The sequence below is a fragment of the Poecile atricapillus genome, chromosome 21, assembly GCF_030490865.1.
Source record: "Poecile atricapillus isolate bPoeAtr1 chromosome 21, bPoeAtr1.hap1, whole genome shotgun sequence".
Lineage (NCBI taxonomy): Eukaryota > Metazoa > Chordata > Aves > Passeriformes > Paridae > Poecile > Poecile atricapillus.
The window spans coordinates 4,449,446-4,475,675 of record NC_081269.1 but is presented as its reverse complement, the minus strand read 5'-3'; the positions used below and the strand labels follow the sequence as shown (position 1 = coordinate 4,475,675).

At 38.6% G+C, this 26,230-nt stretch overlaps 1 protein-coding gene across 3 annotated transcripts in view; it reads right to left on the bottom strand.

Moving 5' to 3' along the window:
• The window catches only part of NCOR1 (nuclear receptor corepressor 1), a 53,761-nt gene that overhangs the window by 26,574 nt on the left and 957 nt on the right, over positions 1–26,230 (bottom strand). For 2 of the 3 annotated variants that reach the window (XM_058854771.1, XM_058854773.1), the window contains exons 2-14: positions 14,004–14,181; positions 12,580–12,707; positions 10,896–11,091; positions 9,759–9,941; positions 7,769–7,882; positions 6,427–6,483; positions 5,942–5,994; positions 5,144–5,210; positions 4,593–4,765; positions 2,582–2,672; positions 1,922–2,100; positions 1,421–1,475; positions 1,066–1,167 (exon numbers count right to left, since the gene is read on the bottom strand). In XM_058854771.1, the coding sequence (XP_058710754.1) occupies positions 1,066–1,167; positions 1,421–1,475; positions 1,922–2,100; positions 2,582–2,672; positions 4,593–4,765; positions 5,144–5,210; positions 5,942–5,994; positions 6,427–6,483; positions 7,769–7,882; positions 9,759–9,941; positions 10,896–11,091; positions 12,580–12,707; positions 14,004–14,111 (1,506 nt within the window). In that variant the 5' untranslated portion in view covers positions 14,112–14,181. Of the gene's footprint in view, positions 1–1,065; positions 1,168–1,420; positions 1,476–1,921; positions 2,101–2,581; positions 2,673–4,592; positions 4,766–5,143; positions 5,211–5,941; positions 5,995–6,426; positions 6,484–7,768; positions 7,883–9,758; positions 9,942–10,895; positions 11,092–12,579; positions 12,708–14,003; positions 14,182–16,343; positions 16,462–26,230 lie in introns of those variants that run through there. The other variant, XM_058854772.1, reaches the window with a different exon arrangement.

Here is a 26,230-nt window from a genome sequence, read left to right as displayed (position 1 = left end):
CTCAATCACTACTCCAACAATAACCCTTCCTATTAAAAAGGATTTTTAGGCTAAAAAATTCTAACAGAAGTCCTGTCAAAATACAGGTTACTTCCAGTAATTTCTCCCATCAGAGCAGAAGCTCTGTGAAATCCTGTGCACAATGACAACGACATAATTCTAAGCAATCCATCATTTTTGGGGTACAGACAAGGTGCTCTCCCATGACAGGACTCTTCTGGTAGGACACCAGCCTGTAATTCCGAAGGTTTAAATGTAACAGCACCACACAGGCACAACCCCACGGCTGTTTCTACTGAATGTGATCCACTCCTCAGTTGAAGCTGTTTGCAACAATTTCATATTAAAAATATACATTTACTGGGACTCCTAGAAAACACTCAGTATTTGTGAATTTCAGTACAATATTTACTGCATTTACTGGTCTGCAGAGCAGATTTGTGCAGTCCCAAAGTTTCAGGGTTATTTTGTTTTCCAATACCCACATAAACTCTGCTAGCCTAGCAAATGCATTTATAAAATGCTGTTCCTTTCCTCTCCAAAGACTTCCAAAGGAACACTTCCTGAATCAGGAGGATTTTTAATTCACATGCATTAAATTGGTCTTCTTCTGGCTCTAAAGTTGCAGTTGGACTTTGAGCCTGACCACCAAATAAAGATCACTATTAATTTCTGCTTTTTGACAAACACTGACATTATGAACTGATTATACATTTTCCACTGCAAGTCATATGCTAAACCTAATTTCTCTTGGCTCCAACATAGGATTTAATGATGGATTCAACCTCAATGTCTGTGGCAGTCCCCAAAGAAAATGAATTGCCATATTAAAACAAGTAAGAAATGTGCAAAGGAAGAAGATATTTCAGAGAATTAAAACCAAACCAACCAACAACACCCTTGAGGTCAAGATCACTTAAATTTTAAAAGGGCAACAATACAATAAAGGAAAAATAATTATTTTCACCCCATACTTCTAATACATTGCTGTCTCACATAATGAAACAGTTGTAAACATGAAGCAATAAAATAACAATACCCAAGAGATTAATAAATTCAATGTACCTGGTTTCTTCCTCTGCGTTTGCCATAATTCCTTCGCACAAGGGCTTTATAATTTTCATTTTTCTTGGTCAAATAATAATATAATACACAGTCGGGAACATTCTAAAGTGAAAAAGCAGGAAAAAGTAGAGTTTACTCCTCATGAAAAGAGAAGATTTGATTTTTTAATTTTTCCAAACACTTAAAAGTATTGACGTTTTAAATAGTTCTTATTTTAAAATAAATTTTTAAAATTTTATATAAAAATAAAAAGACTAAAATAAACCAGACTAAAATAAAACAGCTTCTATTTATTATGATATTGGAAAGTTAGGGATCCCACCCTAGGCGCTATTTATATTAAAAAACATCTTACCTTTCGTTCCAAGTAGGAAGCAATTAGACCAAAGTTCTTGGGATGTTGGACAAACCTTTTATAAATCAGAAATTATTTTAGTTTAACAACATAATCCATGATCAAACAAGCAAAACAATCTTACAAACAATCTGTTCCATCAGTAAGCCCTTCATTTACACAAGTGAAATTAGCCTAAAAAGCCCAGTTTTCAGACTGTGCAAATTTAGAACTGAGCACTTAAAATGATAGAATTAAATTCCTTATCTACACATCTCCTTTTGATCTTAGCACAGAGAAAAAGTACTTTTGAGAAAATATTGTATTAAGGACTAAATGCATGTGAGCATACTCAGATGAAAATTAAGTCTAAAACTTTTTGCAATATTTATTACAGCCAACTAAGAACATTATCAAATATTATTGCACAAAAGCTTCAGCATTCCTGATTTAGCTTCATAGGGTTGGGCCTTTAACTGTCATTTCAATGCAATAAAAAGGAAAGATAAGAAAGGCCATTACTTTTCCTTAAAAATCTCCTTCTCGTGGTCTGTCCAGACATTCATGAACTGCCTGTCTTTATAAACTTTCATGGGATCCTCCATCAGCCCGTTCATGTTGATGAACTTCACCCTTCTCTGCTCTGCATCGAACATCATGGGAGGGATGACAGAGAGCTGGCGCATTTGCTTCTCATTATTCTGCAGAATATAAGACAAAGTAAAGAACATACAAAATGCTGCTACTGATGTTTACACAGCTCTCAAAGCTCCACATTCACAGCTTGGAACTTCTTTTTGTACACAACTCTTGCAGAAGATGTCACTATCACAAAGAACATTTATGGGCAACTAAAGGAAACAGTGTCAAAATTGATGGAAAACCAAAATGATGCAGGATTTGAGAAAAGGAAAAGTTTTCACACGTTTGATACAGCTGTAAAAAACTAGGTTGCAGCAAGCCTGCAATGAACAGCCACATGAGAAAAATCTAGGGCAGATACAATTAGAAAGAAAAGTGTTTGTAAGATTTGCTTCAAGCCACACTTCACAGAGATTCTCGTAAAGAGAGAAGAGCTTTCTCTCATTATTGAAACAAACCCTCTACAATACACTTTTCACTGCCAGTGGAAGAATATTTATTGGCTGTGCTTCTACAGCAAAGTACAGCCACCAGCCTCACCTCCTGCTCAGAGAGTCCATCGATGATTTCTGAAATCTCGTGTTCGCTTCTAGCAATGGTTGCTGAAAGGCCAGCCCCTCTTTGGCCAACTCTGAAAGGAAGGGAAAACAGAAGGAAAAAGGATAAAGTGGAAATTAGCTCTATCTGCAGGTTTTGTACACCACAACAACCTCCAAAATCACTTATAATGCTGTTAACAGTCTCTCAAATCAGTTAGGACTGATTTGTCTTCCTTAAGGAGAGTCAGAGCATAAACTCTGTCATATCCTGCTTGGTTTTACAGTGAGTTTGCAAAGCTCAGCAGAAAGGGCACAAAAAATGGTGTTACCACCAAATCCACTGCAAAGCAGGTGCTTCAGATAAATGAATTTGCTTCTGATGAGCATGAGAAATATTCATCAGTTGCACAGAAATTATCTCCTTAATTAGTACAACTGATACACCTTGAAAGAGCCTTTTTTGTTTTTAAGAAAACCACACTAAATTTGACTTTTATCAATGTGATCAAGTTATTAATACAGCACTGAGATTTTTTTACAAGAAAAGAAAATTTTCCACTTTTAAATTGATGGGGAAAGCTGTAATTTGGAAGAATTTTTCAGCTTCTGATCTTTACCCTTAGGAAGATCATAATAATATACTACAGCATGTGGTTGAAAAAGCATTTCAGAGGTAAAATCACTACTAAATGGAGAGACAAAATACCATAAAGATTTTACTGAATTCATCCATTTGCACAAAATCTGAAGAAAAAACCCCTAGCAATAGTATTAGAGCACAGCTATAGACAGAAAGGCCATTATTTTACAGAATGTAAATATAATGTAAAGAGATGACCCCCTCCCAAGTAGTTTGCAATTACAAAGACATGATATTTTCTTAAAATGAAACTTATGTTTGAATGTTGTCCCATTCTAATGGTTTACTTTTCTTCTTTTCTTGATTCCACAAAATCTTGCAGCCTTCACAATGTAACTCTCTGCTTTCCCCATGTTTTATGACAAAAAGATGATGTAGACAGATGGTTACAAGGGATGAGATTAAATCTTTATGGGGCTTGAACTCTCCAAGGTGTATTGAAATTATTTCAAACATCAGATAAACAGATTTCAACACAACTGAATCAAACTTGACCTAATTCTAATATAAATCCTATCTCTCTACCTACAATACTGCAAGGTGAACTCTGAAGTGAGTTCATTCCTTTTAAGATTCCTTGTAGTTTCCATCTAGCAAATGTCTGATAGATTAAAATTAAATAATAGGGCCTTAATTGTCACACCTTGAATATTTTAAAATGCTAAAACATCTGGAAGAAAATTACCTGGCAAGTACAACAAAAGATCAGTCAAATTGCTAATTAAGAAGATAAATGGTTTTTGAGTGTGGGGGCTAATGAATACAGGGATCATGAAACACAGGAGTAACACAGACAGTGACAGAAAAATACCAGTGTAAATTAGGGTGTGTGCCCAAAATGAACAGGCTCATAGGAAGCTGATGCTCCAGTTGTCTTCAAAACTCCACAAACCCCCTTTTGAGCAGCTTAACTCTCATCTCACTGACACCACAACCTAAGCAGCCTTTGCTAAGTGGCCCTTTTCCTGTGTTACTGTTGGGAAGTATGGGGTTTGACAGCAGATGTGAAAAGGAACATGGGAAAGGAACCCTGTGGACATCACCACAGCAGCCTCAGAGGACATCAAGGGATGAGGCTGGCACTGCTGGCACAGCTGGAGGGGAGGGACAGCAAAGGGGACATATGTGAAAGTGGACAGATAAAGTCATGGAGATCCTTAGGATGGGAAGTGAAACTTGAGCTCACTGCCAGGGAGACACAGTGAACAGAGGGAAGAACATTTTACTGTATACTCTGTGACACACTAATATCCTTTTAAAGCAATAAAGTGATGAATATAAAACTTAAAATTAACTAATTTTATTATAAATAATTTTAAAACTTAAGACTGAAGAGATATTTTGCAGGAATATTTCAGATCTCCAGTAATACCTTTGGAATCTTTCTTGCTGTTCTCTCTGCTTCCGGATTTCTGGGAATTGTTTCTCATAGTACTCCCGTGTTTTGCTCTCCTTGGCTTTCCTGCGTGGATTATTTTCTATCCTGTCTACTTTCTTCTCCCATGCCTCCATCAGCTGATCATAACGTTGACAGATTTTCTGTTCCTGTTAAATTCCAAAAGCAAACCTTGAACTAAGCAAGATACACCAAGTGATCAGTACCTGTCACATGGGCAGGCTCCTGGAATGCACAGATTTTTCCTGCTCCAGTTCCTTCCATGTTGAAGATAACTTATACCAAATTTCCAACACAGAGAAGGTGAGGAAGTGGATACAAAAATGTAGATTTTGATTATACACTATTTCTTTGCTTTACACATCCTAGAGGTATTGGGTAATTGTCATTACTGCCTTCCAGAAATACCCCACACTTGTTTTAGCTTAAGGTCTTATTTGTCTACTCAATGTATTTGGGAATGCAAGACAAGGGTCCAGACAGAAAACCAGCCACATGCTCCTTTTAGAAAATCATTGTACCCTTACCCGTTGTTTTCTTGCATGGTTCCTTCTTTTAAAGAATAGGATTAGCTTTTTCCTCATCACCTGGTTTCTGGAAAACAAAGTTAGGGGAAAAAGTGAACTACATACGAATCAATCACTTCAAAACTGCTTAACAAAACCCATCTCAATTCTAGATGCCAGATCTTTATTATGAACAACAGTTTCAGGGCAAAAAGTAGGGAAAATTCCCAAAGAAGTCGAGATACCTAAATCAGCTAATACTGGCTTTTTTCAGAGAGGAAATTGTTGAAGATGGCTGGAATAAGCAATTGAGACACAAAAAAGTTCCAATTTCAAGGCAGGTGCTCTCCTTTACCACATGAGAGATAATATGCTAGAATGAAAAGATTTGGTTTGAGCTATTATGCTTTTATGGCGGAAAAGTCTTTGCAATTCAGCCCTAAAGTTAAGTTTTCCAGTATTTTATTCAAGAAATGAGTACTTTGGAACTGCTATACAAATTTATTTGATGGGGTGGAGCAAGAATTACTTTTTTTAAGAGACTTTTTTAAAGGACAACCAACTTAAGTTTTATTATTTATTTTTGTCTTTTAAATGAAGATGGAAAGACAGGGCTTCCTTCTGCCTTCAGCACATATAACGCACATCTTGCAGAACTGTTTTACAACAAAGAAATCAGAAAGTTACATGGACTGGAAGCTTTTAATTATGATTAAAACTCACACATCCTATCTGGAGATGACAACAATGAAAAATGTGAGGGAATGTTTAAGTCCAGATCCCCTGAATGGGACAACGAGAGGGTATAAAAGCACTCACGTTTTGATGTTTTCATGGTAGACCTTGGTGTCTGAGGGTTGGTTGTAAAGTGGCTGCAATTTGGGATGAGAAAGGAACATTTAGCACTTTGCAATGGAGCTCTAAATGTGCATGCAACACATTTAACAATATTTTAGTATTCTGAGAATAGTGCACTCAATCTGAGATGCAGCAGAGCTGAAGGGACTACAACATATTCAGCACAAAGCACAGATTTCATTACTTAAAATTAGATTGTAACTACTTATGTATATAACAGTATTTCATTTCCTCATACTTCAAACTGTTCTCTTAAACAGATTAAAATCTATTTTAAAAATCACACTTACATGGCCAATGAACTCGCTCAAGCCCCAACTCACCAGTGCATTTAGACACACATTTCTTCTATACATAATCACAGAACTACAGCACAACAGAATTAGAGCAACTGGCAACACAGAAAATAGTACAAAAGAAAAAAAAAACAGAATTACACAACTTACCAATTCAACTTTTGGACCAAGACCTTCAAAAATCTTGTGAGCTTCTTCTGCTTTTTTCTGCAAATAAGATTTTTTTGGTATAGTCTGAGTAAATCCTCTGAAGTTCATGTCAAATGTGGATCTGAACTCTATGTTCTCTGCTAAACCCCTGCCTGACCACATGAGATCCTTCTTAACCTACTTCTGCAATGTTGCCCCAGCAAATAAAGAAACCTGTACTTGAATTGTGAAGTAGTGACTCTGATCTCCAAGTCTGGAAGCTGATAGAGCATAAAAGCAGAAACTGACCTTCGCAGTTCAAAAAAACCATGCATTTCATAATACAGCAAATAATTAAAAAGAGAAAGAAAGGTGTCTAGTAAAATAAAGTGTAATTAGGTTTGAAAAACAGAATTAAGAGACTAAAATTCTCCAATTGCCAAATCTGGGAGTGTGAATCCATGTGTACATAAACACACAAAATGTGTCAAAGGTCTTTCATTTACACTGGTAAAGACCACAAAATAACTCTGACCTCTCCTTCCAGGGAATGTTTGGGAGTTGAACTGTACAAAATCTAGCATTGTTTTGTTGGGAGTTTTTACCTCCTCAAAAAAAAATATCAATTGTAATAAAATTTAGCTGTTCCTCTAAACTACAGAACAAAATTCAAATTAAACAAACATATACCACTCTCACAGAAGATCACAATATTTTCAAAACCCCCAGATATCTGACTCCCTAATCTCAAACTACCATGGGAAAAAAAGGCAGGAAGCATTTTTGCTGTTACTGTTGGCAATATTACTGAGCTCCTGAACTTTTCTCACCACTTAAACAACACAAGCTCATAATTCACCAATATATTACTACTTCGTATCTGTTCATTTATCCAAATCTTAGTGCCAGAAGTCACATTTTATAAAGAAGGCACAAAATCCTACAATATAAGCAGTTTTTTCTCTTCAGCTCATTTAAAAGTAGAATCTTCAGCCAAGATTGTCAGCTCATGTGAGGAATAGGGAATTCAAGATGAATTTCTGAGGCATTTTTAATATCACACACTTAAAAGGATATATATGAGTGTGTTTATATATATCTATAATTTAAGAATCTCAGTACAAGGTTCTAAGGATGAGACCCACAACTCAGAGTGCTTATAAGATAGAAGGAAGATTCTTGTGATTGAGAATAAAAACGTCATAAAAATGTCTTTCACTTAAAGAAGCAAATGAATAATAAAAGAGGGGTGGGCAAATCAGTAAAACAGAAAAATGTGCCCCAAGGAAGTAAATGGAAGACTTAATGAATGTCAGCAGAGAGGCAGTGAGAGCCCCCTGGGTGAGGTGCAGAGGACACTCACCCGATTCTCATCGTAAATGATCTGGACGATGCTGCGGTGCTTCTGCTCCACGGGAGGAGGGGACACTGGCCTCTCCGGCTCGGGAGGCTTAGCAGCTTCTTCTTCAAGTTGTTGCTAAGAGACCAAAGAAAGAAAATCAGCCATCCATGTTCCCCCCATCACTAATTAGTTCACCAGAGATAAAATACACAGCAGATCAGTCAGCACTGCCTCTTATTTCGCTTTGCACTGACAAGGAATGAATGAAATGGTTTTAATGCCCACAGGGACAGTAAAAAGACTATTTTTTATACTACTGGTAACTCAATTACCTGTTTACAAGACTCACCTGCCTTGAATCAGACTTGTTTCAACTTGATAGTTAAAGCCACTGTCACTTTGTAATTTATCACTATTTAACTTTAAACAAAAGTATCAACTTTGGAGAACAGTTACATCAGAGCTGTCTTTGCGTGGAAATAAACCACAGAGCTGCCTTTCAGTGCTCTAGATGTTCAAGTGTCATCATTACTGCTGTGTTATGGTTTCAAAAAGTACAAAAGTCCTAACACACCACAGAGAACATCATTCTAAAGGTACTTCACAGCAAAAATAAACCACTCCACATGCATTAAAGTTCCAAGACTGTTACAATACCAAACAAGCAAAAAAAATACCAAAAGCAAAAAAAAAAAACCAACAAACCCACCCTGTAATCCTTTCCTAGCTCCTACACTGCTGTGATTTACTTTCACATCAAATAAATCTGGTTCAGCGACATCTTCATTTTTTAAATATCCATCACCCATGCCTGCCACAAATATACAGCAAAGAACTTCCAGCACCAGAGATCCATCCTGCCTTACAGTCCTGGCTAGAATGTGCTACATTGCTGTGCAAGAATTCCCCAAAATTTTAGCAGAATGCCCTTAGATGTGGGCTTAATTATTTCAACATCAACTCTGTAGTTTTTTTAAGTCAAATCACAGACAAATGTGCACAAATAACCCTTCATAGATGAGCTGCACAGCACTTGCTGATTTTGTGGAAAAGTGCACAGAGAGATAAACATCATTAACACACAAACAGGTACTCAGTGACATCCTTCTTTTTCTGCTGGAGGTCACTTTACAAGTCATTATAATTCAGACATAATTAAATGCTTCCAGACCATAAAAACACACAGCTCCTGAGAGTTGTCTGTTTGTTATCCTGGACCTACAAGCTAACAAGTCCTACAATGTAAATCTCATTTATTCCAGAGTTCCAACTAAAAAAAGCTGGCACTTTTTCTATCTGGATCTTTGAAAGTCAGAAAAGGAAAAGGAAACAAGGACTTTGTTTTTGTCAATGACTAACAGATGCCTTGATTCAAGGGTGGGTTTACTTGGCCACAACAGCTACTGGGAAAGCAACAACTTCTGCCAGCAAACACTTCCTTTGCTTCCAGTGGCTGAAGTGCAGCTCTCTGATACAAAGCATAGCCAGGGCCATACAAAAAAAAGTGATATTTCCTCCTTTATTTCTCTGCTCTCTGTGTTTATTCACACCCCTCCTACTGCACTTTCTTCCAAGGCTGACCTTAGCTCCAGATGTTAGGATCTCTTGCCCTTGGGAAAGCAGATGATCCAGGGACATTTGTACAAGCTCTGGTTTTGGAGATGCATGAAAGGGATTCTCCACTTGCACAGACTACGAAAGAAGAAAGATGATCCTCTCCTCAGCCAGCAGGCAGCTCTGAAGCTGAAATTACAGTCACAGTGCCCTTGTTTCACAGCAGTTTCAAATATAAACCCATCTACTGCTGCTGTTCCTATGTGACTTTCTCCTGCTTTCAAAAAATGTTTGTAACTGTGTGATGTCCCACTTATTTAAAATAAAATTGCACGCAACCTTTCCTTTTCAACTTCTTCATCTGATTCATGTAACCAAAACATTTGCCATCACCAAATTAGGTTTTTCCACACCTCTTTCACTGGCAGAAAACAAAAGCAGTGCCGGCTGTGCTTACTTGCTTTTTCTTCAGTTTCAGGATTTGCTGCTCCACTTTTGCAATTTCACGATCTACGCGGTCCATGCTCTGTATCAATTCTTCCTTTGACAGCTTGGAAGGTGAAGCATTTTGGTCCTCCCCACAAGGCTGACCAGAAATTGGAGAAGATGGTCCCTCATGCTTTCCTCCAAAAGCTGGGTCCTTCCATGGGGACAGGAGATGGAGGGGAGATAGAGAGGAAATCAGTCATAACTTGGGAATGAGTGCTCAGTAACCAAATACCCAGGAATTAACAATTTGCAGTTATCTATATCTCTGCTGAGCAGTCAGTTAAAGTTTTCATAATGCTCTAAATCTTTTATGATAATGTAATTTCAAAGCTTTTTTTCAAAAACACCATACTCCAACATTTACCTTGAAAGCAAAATAAGACCCAAACACCTTCCTTTGAAAATACATCTTCATAAATGTAAACAGTAACTTTTATTTTTAAAGGAAGGGTTACTTGGGAGCCAATCATCAATACACTGCACCCACACTGAGGATGATATTCTTGAAAATAATCATGACCAGCCTGATAAAGCACATCTGGAGTTAGTTGTGGTTATAAATGTGAAGCTCTCTTGAATTTAGCTCTAATATTCAATACCTAAAATAGAAAACACCCACCCCAAACTAGATTGTCCTAGATTTAGCCAAAATGAGACAGTGACAAGTATAATTAGTGTTATGTAAATAAGCAGATTCACTTCAAATGCTTAAAAGGGAAAAGGGGGTGGAAGGAAGTACTTTGACTATTCAGTCCTAATGTTAATTACAGGAGAAAATGGACTTGCATGCATTTGCCAGCAGCTTTCAGTTCAAAAGCAGAAATATTTCACACACTGTGCTACAATCATTTTACAACTGAGGTTTGAGTGACTTAAGAGTAGTGGCAACACAGAATTCCAGTCTATTCACTCTGTTTGAGTCAGACTGTGTAAGGGAGCAACACTGACTCACGATCACAGCTTCTGATAGTACGTAAAAGTAAATTTTTGGCATTAAAGAAAGAACCTAAACAAACAAAAAAATTTACCTAACAGAAAAAATCTGATTAGTTCATTGCAACACAGAAGATGAGACCTTCAGCACTGCAACAGCAAATGGCTTTACCTTCTTAATATCTGCAGATCTCAACCCTTCCTGCAAAGGATGCACTAAAGGCAAGACTGTGGCTGCACTAACACGCTGGAAATGGGAATCAGACACTTGTTCAAGACGTGGTCGCTTAGATTCCAGTGAATCATGATCTGTCTGAGATGGACCTGGATGAAACTGCTGTTCATATCCAGTTCTCCTTTCCTGAGGCCTATGCAGAAGAGATAAACTATTAAAATATGCATTTTTGATACAAGAAAAATCTTCACCACCTTTTAATTTTAAAGAAGATGCCATTTCGGGAAGCTCCTTCTAAACAGTAAAGCAGATAAATGTTTTTAAGTATGATCTTCAAAAATACAACAGTTAAAATCCATTGGAAAAGAGAAAATGAACAAATTAAAGGCACTCCTAGCATTACACAACCTCAAAGAAACTCAGCACTGCTTGCTACAAGGATATTGTTCAAATCAAAGTTCTGATTCAAATTATAAGCACACCAAAAATCCATGAGAAAAACACAGTACTATACTCCACTGAAGATGGTCACAACAGCTCCATTACTGAATTTTTGCAGGCAAATAATATTTAAATATACACAGAACACTTGAGATGAGCCATGAGTCTGTTTGGAACTTGATCTCTACTGAAATGCTACTCTGTGACAGAAGCAGTCATTGATTCAATCCATGAGTCATTTAAATGACTCCTCCTTCTCAGGAAAATGCTCAACAGTTATCACTTGCTACTTCCAGGGCACTGCACAGGATGTCCATAAAAGACCCTCATATGCTTCAACATCTTCTTATGAAGTGCCACTGAAGAGATGACAGCAGCAGTTTCCTGCAGTTTGCCAGAACTACCAAATAAACTTTTACAAATTTACAGTCTGGGGGGGATGTGATTTACTACTGCTATAAACTCAATTTTCAGAACTCTGAAGGCTGCTGTGGTTCTCAGCATTGAAACAGAGCCTTACTGACATTTTGCTGACACAAGATGAAGGCAATATGGAAGCCCCAGATTTCACTATCATCAAGTTATTTCTGGGAATATCCTAATGAGATTTTAAGCCAGACCAGTATTTACATAACATTCATCATGGGTATTTGTTCAGAACCAGATCAGTCAGTTACAGCCAAAATAAACCTCCAGCAGTAATCCTGCATATAAAGTTGCTCCTAGCAGATATATTCACTAAGAGTCCAATGCAAAAGAAGGTTTTTACAAGCAGTGAGTGCAAGAAAAGAAGAGGTTGTTACAGGCACTAACACTTTTGACCGTACACCAGTAGCCTAACACACTAAAGAATTGAGCGCGTAAATCATATTTTTATCTCTCTCCTAAACAGAAGCATGTTCCTGCTAACTTACTCCAATCCAGTTAATATTATTCTGATCTATAGTGGGATTTCAATCTCTGAATTTGATGTTCAGAGAACATTCAGTGTTCCTCAAATGAATCCTTGAGATTGTCTGAAAACCTTCTTGAAACTACCAGAGTACAGCAATGATGGTGTGCATTGCTCATCCCTCAACAACCCCCATGCAGTGGGACCTGTTTCACTGGGAAGGAAGATATTGGCAAACTGAAAGTGAACTCCAACATCTGATTCACTGCTGCTGTCCACCCTGCATGTCCCCAGAGCAGCTGCATGCACGAGATTGGTGTTCACACCCTTCCAGCTCAGCCTCCTCACCTGTCAGAGCCTGGGTGGAACTCGGAGAGCAGGGAGGGCCTGCGCCGGAGCTGCTGCTGCTGCTGCAGGAGCTGCGTGGCCTGACTGACTTCCAGGTGAGACGAGCGATAGTCGGGAACAGCAAATTCCTGAGGGGAACACCTCTCGTGTTAATAGGAACAAAAGCATGAAGTGACCATGATCATTTCCAAAGATATTAAATACAGACTAACACCAGATCGATAAAGTCTTATTCCAGCTCAAAAAAATGTTTGCAAACGTCAGTTCTGAAATTCAAATAAACTTTAAAGAAAGAGACTAAATATTTGTACTAGGAATTCCACCTAATTTATTAACAACTTCTAACGAAACACAGATGAGTCAGCAGCAAGCTGATGAATAGCCTTTAAAAAATATCCTTTAAAATCAGTCTTGCACATCCAACTGCAAAGTGGTAAAATGAGAGCAACCTCGAGGCAATTTCTTTTGTTACCATCTCAAGACATTTTTATATCAGACACTATTAATCAGTACTACAAGTCACACAAAATGCATCTTCCAATTCATACAATTTACAATCAAAGTGAGGTACAAGACTATTTATTTGTATTTTTGTCTGATCAATCACTTGTTTTTAAAAATTATGTGCAGCTGGCACTAACCAAAGAGAAGCTCTACAAGACATGTAATAGATCACTACCCATGAGATTCAATTTTCATAAATTATCTAAAAATAAACACAGAGCAAGCCAAAGAGCTTCAGTTTTTGAATTTCCTTTGAAATTCAGTTTTTGAATTTCCTTTTCCTAACATAGAAGTAGAAGAAAACATCCAAAGTATCTGAAGCAGGAGAAGAATGTCATTAAAATGAGGGAAACCTGAACTGTTGTAAAGCCAACAGCTGGTCCTCCACAGCACAGAGCACAGGATGGCAGAATAAAAGCTTGGCAGAAATGAGCAAGGTGGATATCCTTAGAAATCCTTTATTCCCATTCTGGCCAACAGAACTCAGCTGGCAGCACCGGTACAGGTGCTTCAGGAAAAAAAAAACAGTGTAACACAAGTTTTTACACATTCTCCACCTTGCAGAGAATTTTGACAAGTACCACATTTAACTTACAGATATTCTAGCCCAATACTGCAACAGAAATTTAGGAACACGACTCCTACTGAATTTATTCAAACCATGGGAAACCAATGATAAAACCATGACATTTATATTAATAAAGGGTCAAGAGGGCAAAGGAAAACAGAAGAAGCCACCCCACAAGTATTTAACTAAGCAGACTGGCAGCAGCTCTCCCTAGCAGGGCACATGGATGTGTTTTCAAATGTGAACGACTTGTGTGTTATCTTAGTTGAAAAAACAGAAATAATCCCTTTTTGGCACGGCAAACGCTCGATCCGCAGCCTGGCTCCACCCCAGGCTATCGGTGTGCCCTTACCTGCTGGTGGCGGGTGCTGGGGAAGGTGTACTGCACAGAGTGGGGCGGGTACCGGCTCTGCTCCGTGCTGAAAGCTCCTTGGTTCGGAGGGTAGCCTGAACTTGACATTATCAGGGAAGGAGTCTCCACAAAGCTGTGAGATCAAGACCAGCAAGCAATCATGTTTCTAGGAAACCGCCTAAAGGGAAAAAGATCGCTGATAAGCAGTGAAGTACCAGATGTACTCACAATACATTACAGCCATAGTCACCTAAGCAAAACAACCATTACCAGTAAAAGCTTTTTCCTGATGTATTTATTTAATAGGTTACTCCAGTCTGAAACATGTTAACGGGTCTTAAATGGGCTCAAAATGAGACGTGTCAGCATTGTCTACACAAAGATATGAGGATTATATTGTCGGGATACATCCTTTTACCAGTTGAGTTAGAATTTGACAAGAAAAGTAGGTCATTTAAAATAAATTTTAAAGAGGTTGTAAGTCTATAGCTGGATTCTGCATTTACAGTAAATTTCCTTAGCACAACACGAAGTTCACTTTCGTTTCATCTACAGAGTTTTTGGACTCCATGAACTGTTGCTGACTTTGAGATGCAGGTAGTCTTAGGGCTGCACTCAGTGTCACCTACAGTTCATTAAATCCCAGTGCATTAGTCACGCCCTGAATGCCATCACCGTCCAACAGCAGCTTAACTCAAGCAGTCAGTAAAAAAGGTACTCATAAAGCAGAAAATCAGCTCTGCCTCAAATGCCAGCATAGTTTGGCTGCTACAGGATGCCAGAAACTGAATATACTACAAAGCCTTAAAACAATCCTGCTTAGTTGACAACCAATGACAACTTTGCCTCTACTGCATCCTCCAGCTGCAGATGGAGAGCAAACACTGAACTTCAAACAGATTGGGAAGGATTTTAAATACTGCAGAAATCCAGACAAGTTCCCTACCAAAGTCTGAGCATGCCTGAGGCTGGGTATAATTCCAGCTGACAAAGATCCAAATAAACTGATTCAACCTTGCTCCCCCACCAGTATTTTGAGCAGGTAAATTATGTCTCTAAGCAAAAAAGTTGGACATAAATATATTTTTAACAGAAAATATTTTTCTCTGATAGCTCAAAAAATGTAATCCTGGGAGCTTGTGTATTAAATCCAGAATTTTATCAGATGAGGAGCAAATTCTCAACCTGTTGCCCAGAGCCCAGCAGACATATCAGACCTTCAAATAAACTGTTGATCTCTGCCTCAATGGCTACATTTCACAGCACATTAATTCACAGCACCACACACAGACATCACCTCTAAAGTTATAGCTCTGAACTGCATTTTCCATTATCAGTCAATAGACAAAACAAGCTCAGCAAAGAGCAAGCCATACAAACAGATCTTAAAGTATATCTGACATATTTTATAATTTCTGTTCCGGTCAGGGGATTTTTCCTCCTTAACTCTCCATCAAACAAAGCTTTACATGTTCTGGACTACCAGAATAATGAGACAAATTTATATTTACCTCTTAAACCTGTTTTTCAGCTATGAAAAATTAAAGAAAAAGGCAACAGTTTCTCTTTCAAAGCAATACTACAGATCACTAGTAGTGTGCTTTATAGTAGCTATATATCTATTATAGTACCTATAACTCATATCGAAGTGACAAGCTGTAACAGAATGTTTCACCATTAACATTTATTACACTTCATCATTCACACTGCATTCATTGGAGTACAGCTTTACCTACTGTGTGATGGTCTACTGGGTCTGAGTCATATGATTTCCATTTAATCAAGGCAGTGTCACAAAATCAGCACGTTCAGCTGCGCACATTGTGAGAGCAGAGAGCTGTCCCTGTGCATTCCACAGTACCCCTAAACCCCAGCCCCAGCCAAAAGAAAACCTCTGTTTTTCCTTTCTTATGTGGACTTTCACAGGAACGAAAGCTATGGCATGTAGCTGTCAGCTCAATCCAACTTTTACTGGTGGGATAACTCCTCCTGTCACAGGCTAGGGCACATTCATCATTAAATGAACTGGCTCCATGGTATAAAGATGCTCAAACACTTTAAGGTTATACTAGTACAAATCTCAGTTTGATGAATTGCTGATGCCCCAACCTGTGCTCCCTCAGCAGCTTCATCTGAGATCTGAAGAATGTGGGGATGCAGAGAGGATCAGGAGAGCAACCACTTGGAAATCACACACAAATACAGGCCAACCACTGCATGATTCACGGTCCTTCCTAGTTTCTCTCTCTCAAGTTACATCTGCTCCTTATTCCCACAATATTCAGTCAAATCCACAAGTTGATCATTAACCCAGCTGCTGAAAGTTCAAGCCACACTCACTTTCTACGGTGCTATAAAAGCCGTTCCTCCATTCACAAGAACTTCAGTGGATGCAGTGCTAGGTTGGTGCTCATTTTAAATCTTTCACAACCAACTGCAGTGAGAGGGCTTGACCATCTCTCCAGATTCTGCACTGGACATGGAAAGATGAGAGAGAGAGTACAGAGTACAAGAATGAGCATCCTGCATTCATCCAAAAATGTCAACTTAAACCGCCAATAACAACAAGTTTTACATAATACATAGGACATTCAATCTGATGACTTTCCTATTGAAAACTGCAAGTGTGATCATGTTCATAGTGAATTTTTTTAAAATGAGAATAAACGGTAGTTGCCAGCAGAGGAAGGCAACAAGGAGCATTAAGTTATCAGAGGTGAGGGACCATTGTTCCTCCTCCCTGAGGGAACTGGCAAAACAGCAGAGATAAGGGGGTAACAGTAGAGGAAAACATGTGGTCGTGTATTGGCAGTTACAAGGTGGGGAGGGAACTAAAGGATGAGGATCCTGCATGGGATCTCATTTCTTTCAAGATAAAATCAACCCTGGAGTACAAACACGTAAAATGACACCGAAGTACAATATTTCTTCCCTCTAAGCCTCTTTTTCCTGTTACAGACACATCCACATGCCTGCACACATTCTCCTGATCTGACCTCTCTAGGTGCCCTGCAAACCCCCTTATCTCCCAGGCAGCATGAGCTTGTTTATCCTCTCTGTTGGGAAGGGAGGGATTTTTTTTCCCAATTTTTGCCAGTAGAATTACCACCGTTATACTTCTCATTTCTCCCTGTCTTACTACCTTAATTCTGCAATTGTGGATGTAAGTACTAGACTTCAATTTCTATTTCTCTGCAGGCAGCCTTATGACCTGTCAGCCAAAAGCATCTGCCTCTCTCTCTTCAGCATCTGCTCACACATTTGCAGCAGACCCAGATTATTCTTCATCAATCCAGTTCCTGGGCAGTGAGGGCAGTGCCAGCTTCCTGCTGTAACCTCTCCTATTTCCATACATCCAGATTATGTTTAAATACAGCCATCCTTTTGCATAAAACTGTAACTGTGTGTGCAGACTGTAAACAACCTCATCCTCATCCGGGCTTTCCTCCCTGCTGTATCCTTTCATTAGTCATGACAAACCTCCTTTTGCTCTACCCAAAGCCAACCAGAATCCTCCTGGAAAGTTCCTCACTATTTATTAACTCTCTCTGCCTCTCTGATCCTTGCACTGCTTCCCTCTCCCCTGCCAGAACAGAGGCAGCTAATCTTCATTTTCAGCACTCCTGATAAATTACAACATCAGAAATCAGCTTCCAGCCCTGCTCAATGACAGCAAGATTCTATTTTTCAGACAAGTATTTTTGTACCTTTTCATATTATTCTGCAAATTTCAGAGGTTAAATATATAAACGTTGTAAAAGAGTTGTTACAGACTTTGGAATTCTGCCTCGTGTCTCACAAAGATAAAGTTAGGTCACGAATACTCTCATACAGCTGCCAACCAGGCTGGCAAATTCTCTCACTAAATACTGACAATTAGAAGGGGCAGAAAGAAATATTTCTTGTTTTGCAGTTCAGAACCCAGATATTGTGTTATAATGTCCCATTTCACTGACACTCCCAGGCTCTATGGCAAAACAGATGGAGAAACCCAGCAGCATAAAACAGATAACATTAAAAAAAATAAAAATTGCAGGATACATAGGAGCAAAGAATCAAAAAAAGAAGCAGTTAAGTGAAGATACACGGGGAGGAAAAGCAACAAGAGTAATAGATTCAGGAACTGTGAAGAGATACTTAGCCTTGTGTTAATTAGAGCTTCTCAGGCAAAGAAATGATTTAACAATATTTATTTCTAAAGGTATGACGATATTTCTGTCTTTGGCCAGCTCAAACTACTGAACAGATCCAATTCAGAATTCCCTTAAAAGTTGCTGTTCACACTTACATTCACCATATGCAGGGAATTTTAAATAAGTTAGAAATAATTTGGAACGGAATATTATAATGGCAACAATCATGGTGTAATTCCAACTTGATCTCCAGAACTCAAAATGCTTCAGAAACAGAAGTACAAACTATCTTCAGCAGACATGTGGGAAAATGAGTCACAGAAAGGTTAAAAAATCTATCAAAGACTCCCCAGGAAATAGTCAAAGTCTGAATCAGAAAAAAGACTCGATTATTGCAGCACTTCGAAGGCGCTGCCTGAGTGAAGCAGTTCTTCACTTGGAAAAACACAGCAGGTTAAAAACTGGGACTATTTTTAGCAGGCCAGTTCCCCAAGCCCCTTCACTGTGTGGCCAGACAGATCTGAGAGCAACTGTCCCAGGGCACGGCCATCACCTGCTCCACTTGCAGGAATATCCTGTCTCCAACTCTTACCTTCATGGATAAAAGACCAGTCTCATGGGTAAACTCAGTTTTCCTTCAGCTATCCAAAACAAGCTGACATTTCTGCATTTAGAGTAATTTTCGTGCCATCTTGAGGTGCTTAACCAACATTTGCTAATTAAATTTCACATCCTTTTGGGAATTTTCCTCATCTTGTTTTTGAGCAAACTAAGTGTGATACAAAGAGTGCAAAGAATGAGATTACATTCTAACCCAAGTTGGGGGATTTTGTTTTTAAATCAGCAGTTTTTGTAAATTGAGCTCTGATGTAATGAACCCATGGCAGAGCAAAGGAGGCTCTGCCTTGCACAGGGGATCTACAATGAATCACAAAATTAATTCAGGGATATTTATTCTAAGTTTACTCTGGCGAGAAAATGAAGAGTGAAGGGAGTGTTTCAGCAGCTGGTTCAAAAGGCCTTATCCAAGGTATGATAACAATACTTGTGAATAATTATTTCTGTGATTTCACTTCATAAAAAGGTAATGAAACTAGCTCATGGAAAAAACCAAAATCAGGATGTATTTATTGGTATTTATGGACAGCCTATTAAACCATACTGACCAGACTTCATGAGTTACAGACCCTCAAGACACAACCCTTCAAGTCATATAAAACAAATCAAAATTACAAGTCAAGAGTCACATAAGCAAAACCCTTCAGTGTATTGCTAGCTTTGCAAAACAAATCTTCCCAGTAGTATTTTGTTTAATGAGGTAATCATTAACCCATTCAAACACTCAAACAAAAACATCAACTTTGCATCATGGGGATATGCAATATACCAGAAAACACTAATATCTCCACATTATATTACTATATGACTACATGATTTAAGAGAGATTGCTAAAACTAGCTCAAGGGGTCTACCTCTATATAAAAAGTTACTTATTTGAATTACTGGACACAGTACAAGGCTGAGTGTCATCTCCCATCTGAAATCTCTGTGCTCAGAATGTTACCTGTAGGGCTGCAAGATCACATTGACTTAACAGTTCAGAAAATCCTCCCCAAAAAAGCACCAAACACTTCCAGAGCACCCGTCAGTCCTTCAGTCACTTGTCAGCAAAGCCAAATGACACTCACGTGGCAAAATTTAGTGACAAAGAAAAGAAGTTCAGGTTCAAACTGATCTGTCAACCCTGAAGACTGACTACAAAATCCTGCAAAGTGGGGTGGGATGGGATGGGATGGGATGGGATGGGATGGGATGGGATGGGATGGGAGCTACAACTTCTGTTTTTCAGGATTGTCCTATCAGAAGGTTGATGCCTGAGCAGATTTAAGATAATTCTGTGCTTTAAAGCTGAAGGACCTGTATTCCAGGTACAATGGCCAAGCTTATAGATGTACTGCAAAATATGAAAATCTGATGGGCATACCCTCCAAAAGATGAAAAATTCTTTGCATGCTACAAGCAAAAAAATTGTCCAATGATCAACTAAAATTAAAGACAACTTGAGTAATGGTCATTTAAATATGCCCCAGGGTACTATGCTTCCCATTTCTGCAGAACACAGGCATCATCCTCAAAGCTCAGGGCCTCTTCCACACTTCCTCTAATCTTTTTTCACTCCGTTTTATGCTGCAGAATATTCAAAAGCTTGTAGTCAAAGCACAAGGACATATGTTATTGGAATGAACAGAAACAATGAATGTATTTTCTCCAAGTTGAGAACAACTCACTACTGAATTTTCCACGACAATTGCACATGTGCAAATGCCTTTTCTTTTTCTGTGACAGACAGAACCATAAATTCCCAAATACACTATAAATTCCCAAAAACTTTAATCTCACACAGTTGCACTCCCTCTACTCACAAAGTTATTGATGGAAAAATCACTACTTCTATCCCTGCTAGAATCACGGTAAAAAAGTTACATCTGTGAGGCTGTGTTTTACTAACAACACTGAACAACATTTTCTCCATTAATTATTAACATCATATAAATCACGCTACAGGAGTATTTGCAAAACAGATGCTAAGAACAGCCCAAACATCTGAATTCAACCCTTTTCAGCCCTGACATTTCCATTAATGTACAATATAATTTCATTTCTGAGCATCCAAAGCAGTAACTCAGGCTCCACAGTTCCTCACATATTCTCCATGACACATGGTAAAGTTTATTTTGGCCAGTTACAGACGTGACACAAGTTAAGGAGCATTACAGCTGTCAATTCAATATGTCACATTGACTCTGTGCTGGGAAGACTTCTCCACCTCCATCAAGGGAGCCAAAAAATTAAATTATGTTTTTATACTCCATATTTTAATAGGAGAAGATTCCCCATTCACAAGTTACCATCTGCTTAAAGTACTTCAAGTAATAGTTTTTGGAACACTAAATATTAAATAAGTATTAAAGAGTCATTTGAAGCAATTTTTATTGCCATTCCAAAGGTGAAAATTGGTTGTCCCCTTACACATGTAATTTACATCCAAACTCTTGCCAAATCTCAGGATCACATTGTTGTGATTTATCATTTTTATCATTATCAATTTCATCATCATCATTGTTGCTTTATCTTGAAATAACAGTTTCTTTCTCTCTTTCTCCTGATACAAATACAAATAGAATTTCTGCTTTACCAAAATGGGGTTGATCAAATTCAGCTGACAGGATACTCTTCTGGAAATTCTATTTTAATCCCGCCTGTAATTTACAATCTTAAAGAAAAGTTGCTAATACATGATTTCAGGACCCAGGCCATACACAACTTTGCTGCATTATAGGGGGTAATAACAAGAAAAACTAAGATCACATTAACATCTTTGGAAGTTTCTAATCAATTACCCACCTGCCTACCAAAAAATAAAGTAAAAATAGAGGGATGCTGAGCACATCCACTTCCAATAAGAATTCAGATCTCCAGCATTCACTCACCAGTTACCATGTAACTGGGATATAGAGAATCCCTGAGGGAGAAAACCTCCTCCTGGATTTTAAGGAAGGAACAGCTCTTACACCCTGCCATGGAGCTTATCCAGATCTCTTCTGCCAAGGAGGGTCACAATAATACCAAAAACAGCCAAAAGAGGTAGGAGGAAGTCCTCCCTTCAGAAATTAAAATTAAGGATGTAGACATTTCCTTGACTAAAAATACCATGGAGCGATGACTTAAAACTGAGTACAAACATTACAGGGTTTTCTTGTTTTAAAAGTATGTCATAGAAACAAAGATAGCTTCTTTTCTAAAAACATTTTCCAAGGAGCACCAGATTCCTGGATGTCCCAATATGGCAAATAGCACACAGTAAATGCACACCATGAAAAATTTCATGAGTCAAAGAACCCAAATCTCCAGAACTGAATGTCCAAAGCAAAGCCTACAGAGCCCAAACACTGCACAGGGAAGGACTCACATTCTCAAGAGGAGACAGCTTTTTTCTGAGGTGGCTCCAGCAGTTCCCAAATCCCAGACATCTCCGTCACCCCTTTTGAAGGACCCTATCCCTGCCACAGGGGTAATTCCACTGGTTCTGAAACACCAGCTGGAGCATTCAGACTTCACTCTGAAAACTGCAATGTGAAACAGAAACCAGCCCAGGCATCCTCCAGTGCAGCAGGCAAGAGACTCAAGAGTTGCTACACAAACCACAGTGATAAGAACTGCAGAAAACCTTCCTCAGCAACTCATCCTCACTCACAAGTGTCCAACAATTCACTGAGGTTTGCTCCAATTCACCTCTTTCTTCACATTTCGTCTATGACTTAGAAATAGCCGTACCCCAAACTTCACATGCATCACACACTATGCATAAAATAGTCTCTCAAAAAAACAAATTTTCTTCTCCTTTTTTGGACTGAAAGTGTAGACAGTTCAAGAACAGCTCCTGCACATGAATTTACTCCTTCACTGTTAATCCACCTGCAAGTTTCCAGGATCTTCTTGTAGTTCATTGATTATCAAAAGTGGATCAGTAGTGACAGCTTTTAAAAACAGCTTTGGTTTGGAAAAGGAAATAAAAATTGATAATCCATACTGATTAAATCCACAAACGATGACAGATTGTAAAAAAAACAACACTTGTAACAAAAGGGTCAGGGCAAACCAAGTATCAACCTCATAATTCCCCTCAGCTGACTGGGTTCAGATAAAATCAAGTCTAGATTTTAACTAAAAAACACAGAAAGGATAAAATAACATTTTTTTTTTAAACTGTATCTAAAAGCAGTGACTTGGTCCATTCTGATACTCCACAGGAAATGCACCGGGGCCTTCTGGAAACAAAGTTTATTGCTATGACAATTTTTATTACATTTAAGATACTCTATTTCACAGGAAATGCAACAATATATAAAGATATTACTCCAATTGGGACTTGCACAACCACCTCCAAGTCACAGAAAAAGGCAGGGAATGAAAGAGATCTTGGAACTACGATGGTATAAATAATCCTTTGAATCTGGAGTAACAAAACCCAAAACCAACCCAGAACTTCAAGGTTCTAGATATGTGTAAGCCTGATCTTAGAGACCTCAGAGAAACACCAGCACCTATACAAATAATGGCTACAATGGAACAGGTAAGAGACATTTATTATGACAGGTTCTGGATATAACATTCCAAGACAGCTAAACCACTAAGTTACAATGATTATATGGGAGAATTCCCACTTTGCAAACACCTCTTCTCTGCAAATCCAGCATTTCAGATAGAATTAAAACAGAACAAGGGTTGAAAAATATGAACCTGATGAGACAAAACTCTATAGGGTATATACAAATTTTTTGACTTACAGTAATTAATCTTTTTTGCCTCAAAATACTATTAATGAGGTGAAGTGTGCAGCTGATCTGAAATCATATACCTGCCTCGTTTGCTGAGCAGCACTTGAACTTGTCTTGAACTTCTGTGTTAACTGACAAACAGGACAGGAATCAGTTGGTTTTGCGGCTGATTTATATTCACATTTGTTAGACGTGTTCCCTGAAACGTGAATGCATTTTAATCCCTCCAGGAGAGCATTTGCTCTTCCAGGCAGCCCAGGAAGCCCAGCAGAGGTTTCACGTGGAGCTCTGTGCCTCACAGCCAGGAAATGCTGGCTAATAAAGCATATTTTACACTTAACATCATCCCCTTTCATTTACAGGTGTCCTTTTTCTCAAGACCTTCGTGACTGTATTTTCATTTTCAGTTTTACCCAAGAGCAGTCACTCAACATGATCAGAATTTTTAAGTCCTGGACAACAGTTTGTCCAGATAATCTGTCTGCATAAAACATTCATTTCTACATTTTTTACTGCTGAAAGTTATGAATAGGATTTTTCAGAGATGGCTGATGCATCTTTGTACCAAGAGAATATTCTAAATTTTGCAGTAACCTTTACAATCCTGAGCAGGTGAAATTGCTGACTTTAAAACCACATAGACCAACATCTTCCTTGAGAAAGAAGGTCTATCAAATCAGCCTGAGAGGGCCAACATAATGAGTGATTTAGATGTGGAGCTGGGCAAGGACGTGGGGATATCTCTTAGGATACTGGGAAGAAACACAATCCAAGGTAAGACTGAGCCCTCTGTCTCACACAACTCACTGAGCAGAGCCCCAGCAGGCCCAGGCTGTGATTTAAAAGACGGTAGGAGAGCACTGAAAGAGCATGGAAGAGAAAGGAACCTCACAGAAGTTCATTACTAGAGGGAGAATCACTGAAGAGGAGAGACACTGAAATGGAAGATACCTTCAGCACTGTCCTGGCTATTTGCATAATTTAGAAGTATCACAAAGTAAGTATTTACAGACAGCAGTCCTGCATAGGTCAGAATTTTTATCTGGACCAGTTACAGTAGGGAGAGAAGGTACCATGTGTAGTTAATAGCTCAAGATTGAAACACTGATTCATATTTGACTAAAGAACATAAATGACTTGAAGAGCTCAAGCCTGGCATCCAGGAAACATTTGTTTCCATTATGAAACCACTGTCTGGTTACAGGTCTGTTCTTGAGATTGTTCTGTGCTGCACTGCACCTGTACAACGAATGAACCCTTCCAGCTTCAACAATTGTTAAAATCTTCAGTGTAAGTCACTACACACACCAGAACTCTAAATAGTATTTTCAATCGGGCAAGAAAACCTTCATCAAAATAATTTTGTAGGCAAAAGGCCATATAGAGGAATAAAATATTTCACCAGAACTTCTGCAGAGAGCTTTGAAAGAGTATAAATTTCTTATTTATAATATTGCTCTCTAGTAGAGATTCTTTCCAGTTGCTTTCATGCATTTAACAGTAGATGAAGCAGAGGAAGCTTCCCTTGCCTGCGAGCATCTCTCATTCATGCTGCAACTGAGAAATGAAATAACTCAGTAGATGCAGCCAGAGGGGCACAAGGCCTGTGGAAAGGGACTTGAGGGGGGAATTGGAAAGGAGCTTTAGGGTCTGTCCCTACTTCTACCACAGTTTTTGGGAGAGTTTTGTAAATCCTTTTAGATCACAATGGAAAACATGTCAACGGAAAAAGAGCAACTAAAACGAGTGGTTGTAGGAAACAAAGTGTATTCAAAACAAAACAGCAGCAGCACAATCTAGCAAAATGAATATATTCTGATTCTGTGCATGTAATTTCAGTCTGGAGAGTTACTTTTAATTGATGGGTGCAATGATTAACTAGCTAGAGAGAAGCAACACTTGTGGAAGCAAACACTTGTAACATCCTCTCCACACGTTAAAAAACACACATAATAACTCTTAGAAGGAAGATTCCAAAATGCTGCTCTTTCCCACATTTCAGCAACAAGCTTAGGCATTTTAGTGACCAACATTGAACAGCATATTTCAAACAGACAAATTACCCTGCACATAAATCACAAAAGAACACTCTTTCCTCAGCAGCCCATTCCATATCACAAAGAAAAGCGACGTAAAGGAAAAATTAACCACGCTTTCGCAAAAAAGGGTCACTGCAGTTGGCTTCTTTCCCCTGAACTTTTGAATCCCTGGGCTAAGCATGATGGTCTTTCATACCCCAACACAAGACGCCACATTTCAGCTAACTAGAAACCCACTTCAAATATTCCAGACTTCCTTTCCAAATGTCAAGGTTGTTTAGTTAATCAGGAATAACAACATTCTGTGGAATAAAATTCCAGTGCAAAACTGCAACAGGAGCTGCACGGTCCTCGTGTGCAGTGACATAATTGTGTCCACTTCTTCAGGCACTTGCATTGTGCCATCCCACTTACCACCACCAGTTTTTGTTATAATTTCACTGGTTTTTACCACTCAAAGCATCCTGCTTAGGATAAAAATCCCTATCTGAGCACAAACAGTTCGTAACTATAGTGTGCTGTACTGAAAATTAATAAAAGAATACTGCCACAAAAATCGAGTCTTCAAGATTAGACATCCCCACTGTAATAAGTCGTCCTAGGTTACACCACCATTTACACCAATATTTACAATCATGAAAAGGTAACAGGCTTTTTAAGACCATGTTCATGAAACACGAAGAAGCAGGTTTTGGACAACAGATTGTTCACGATAT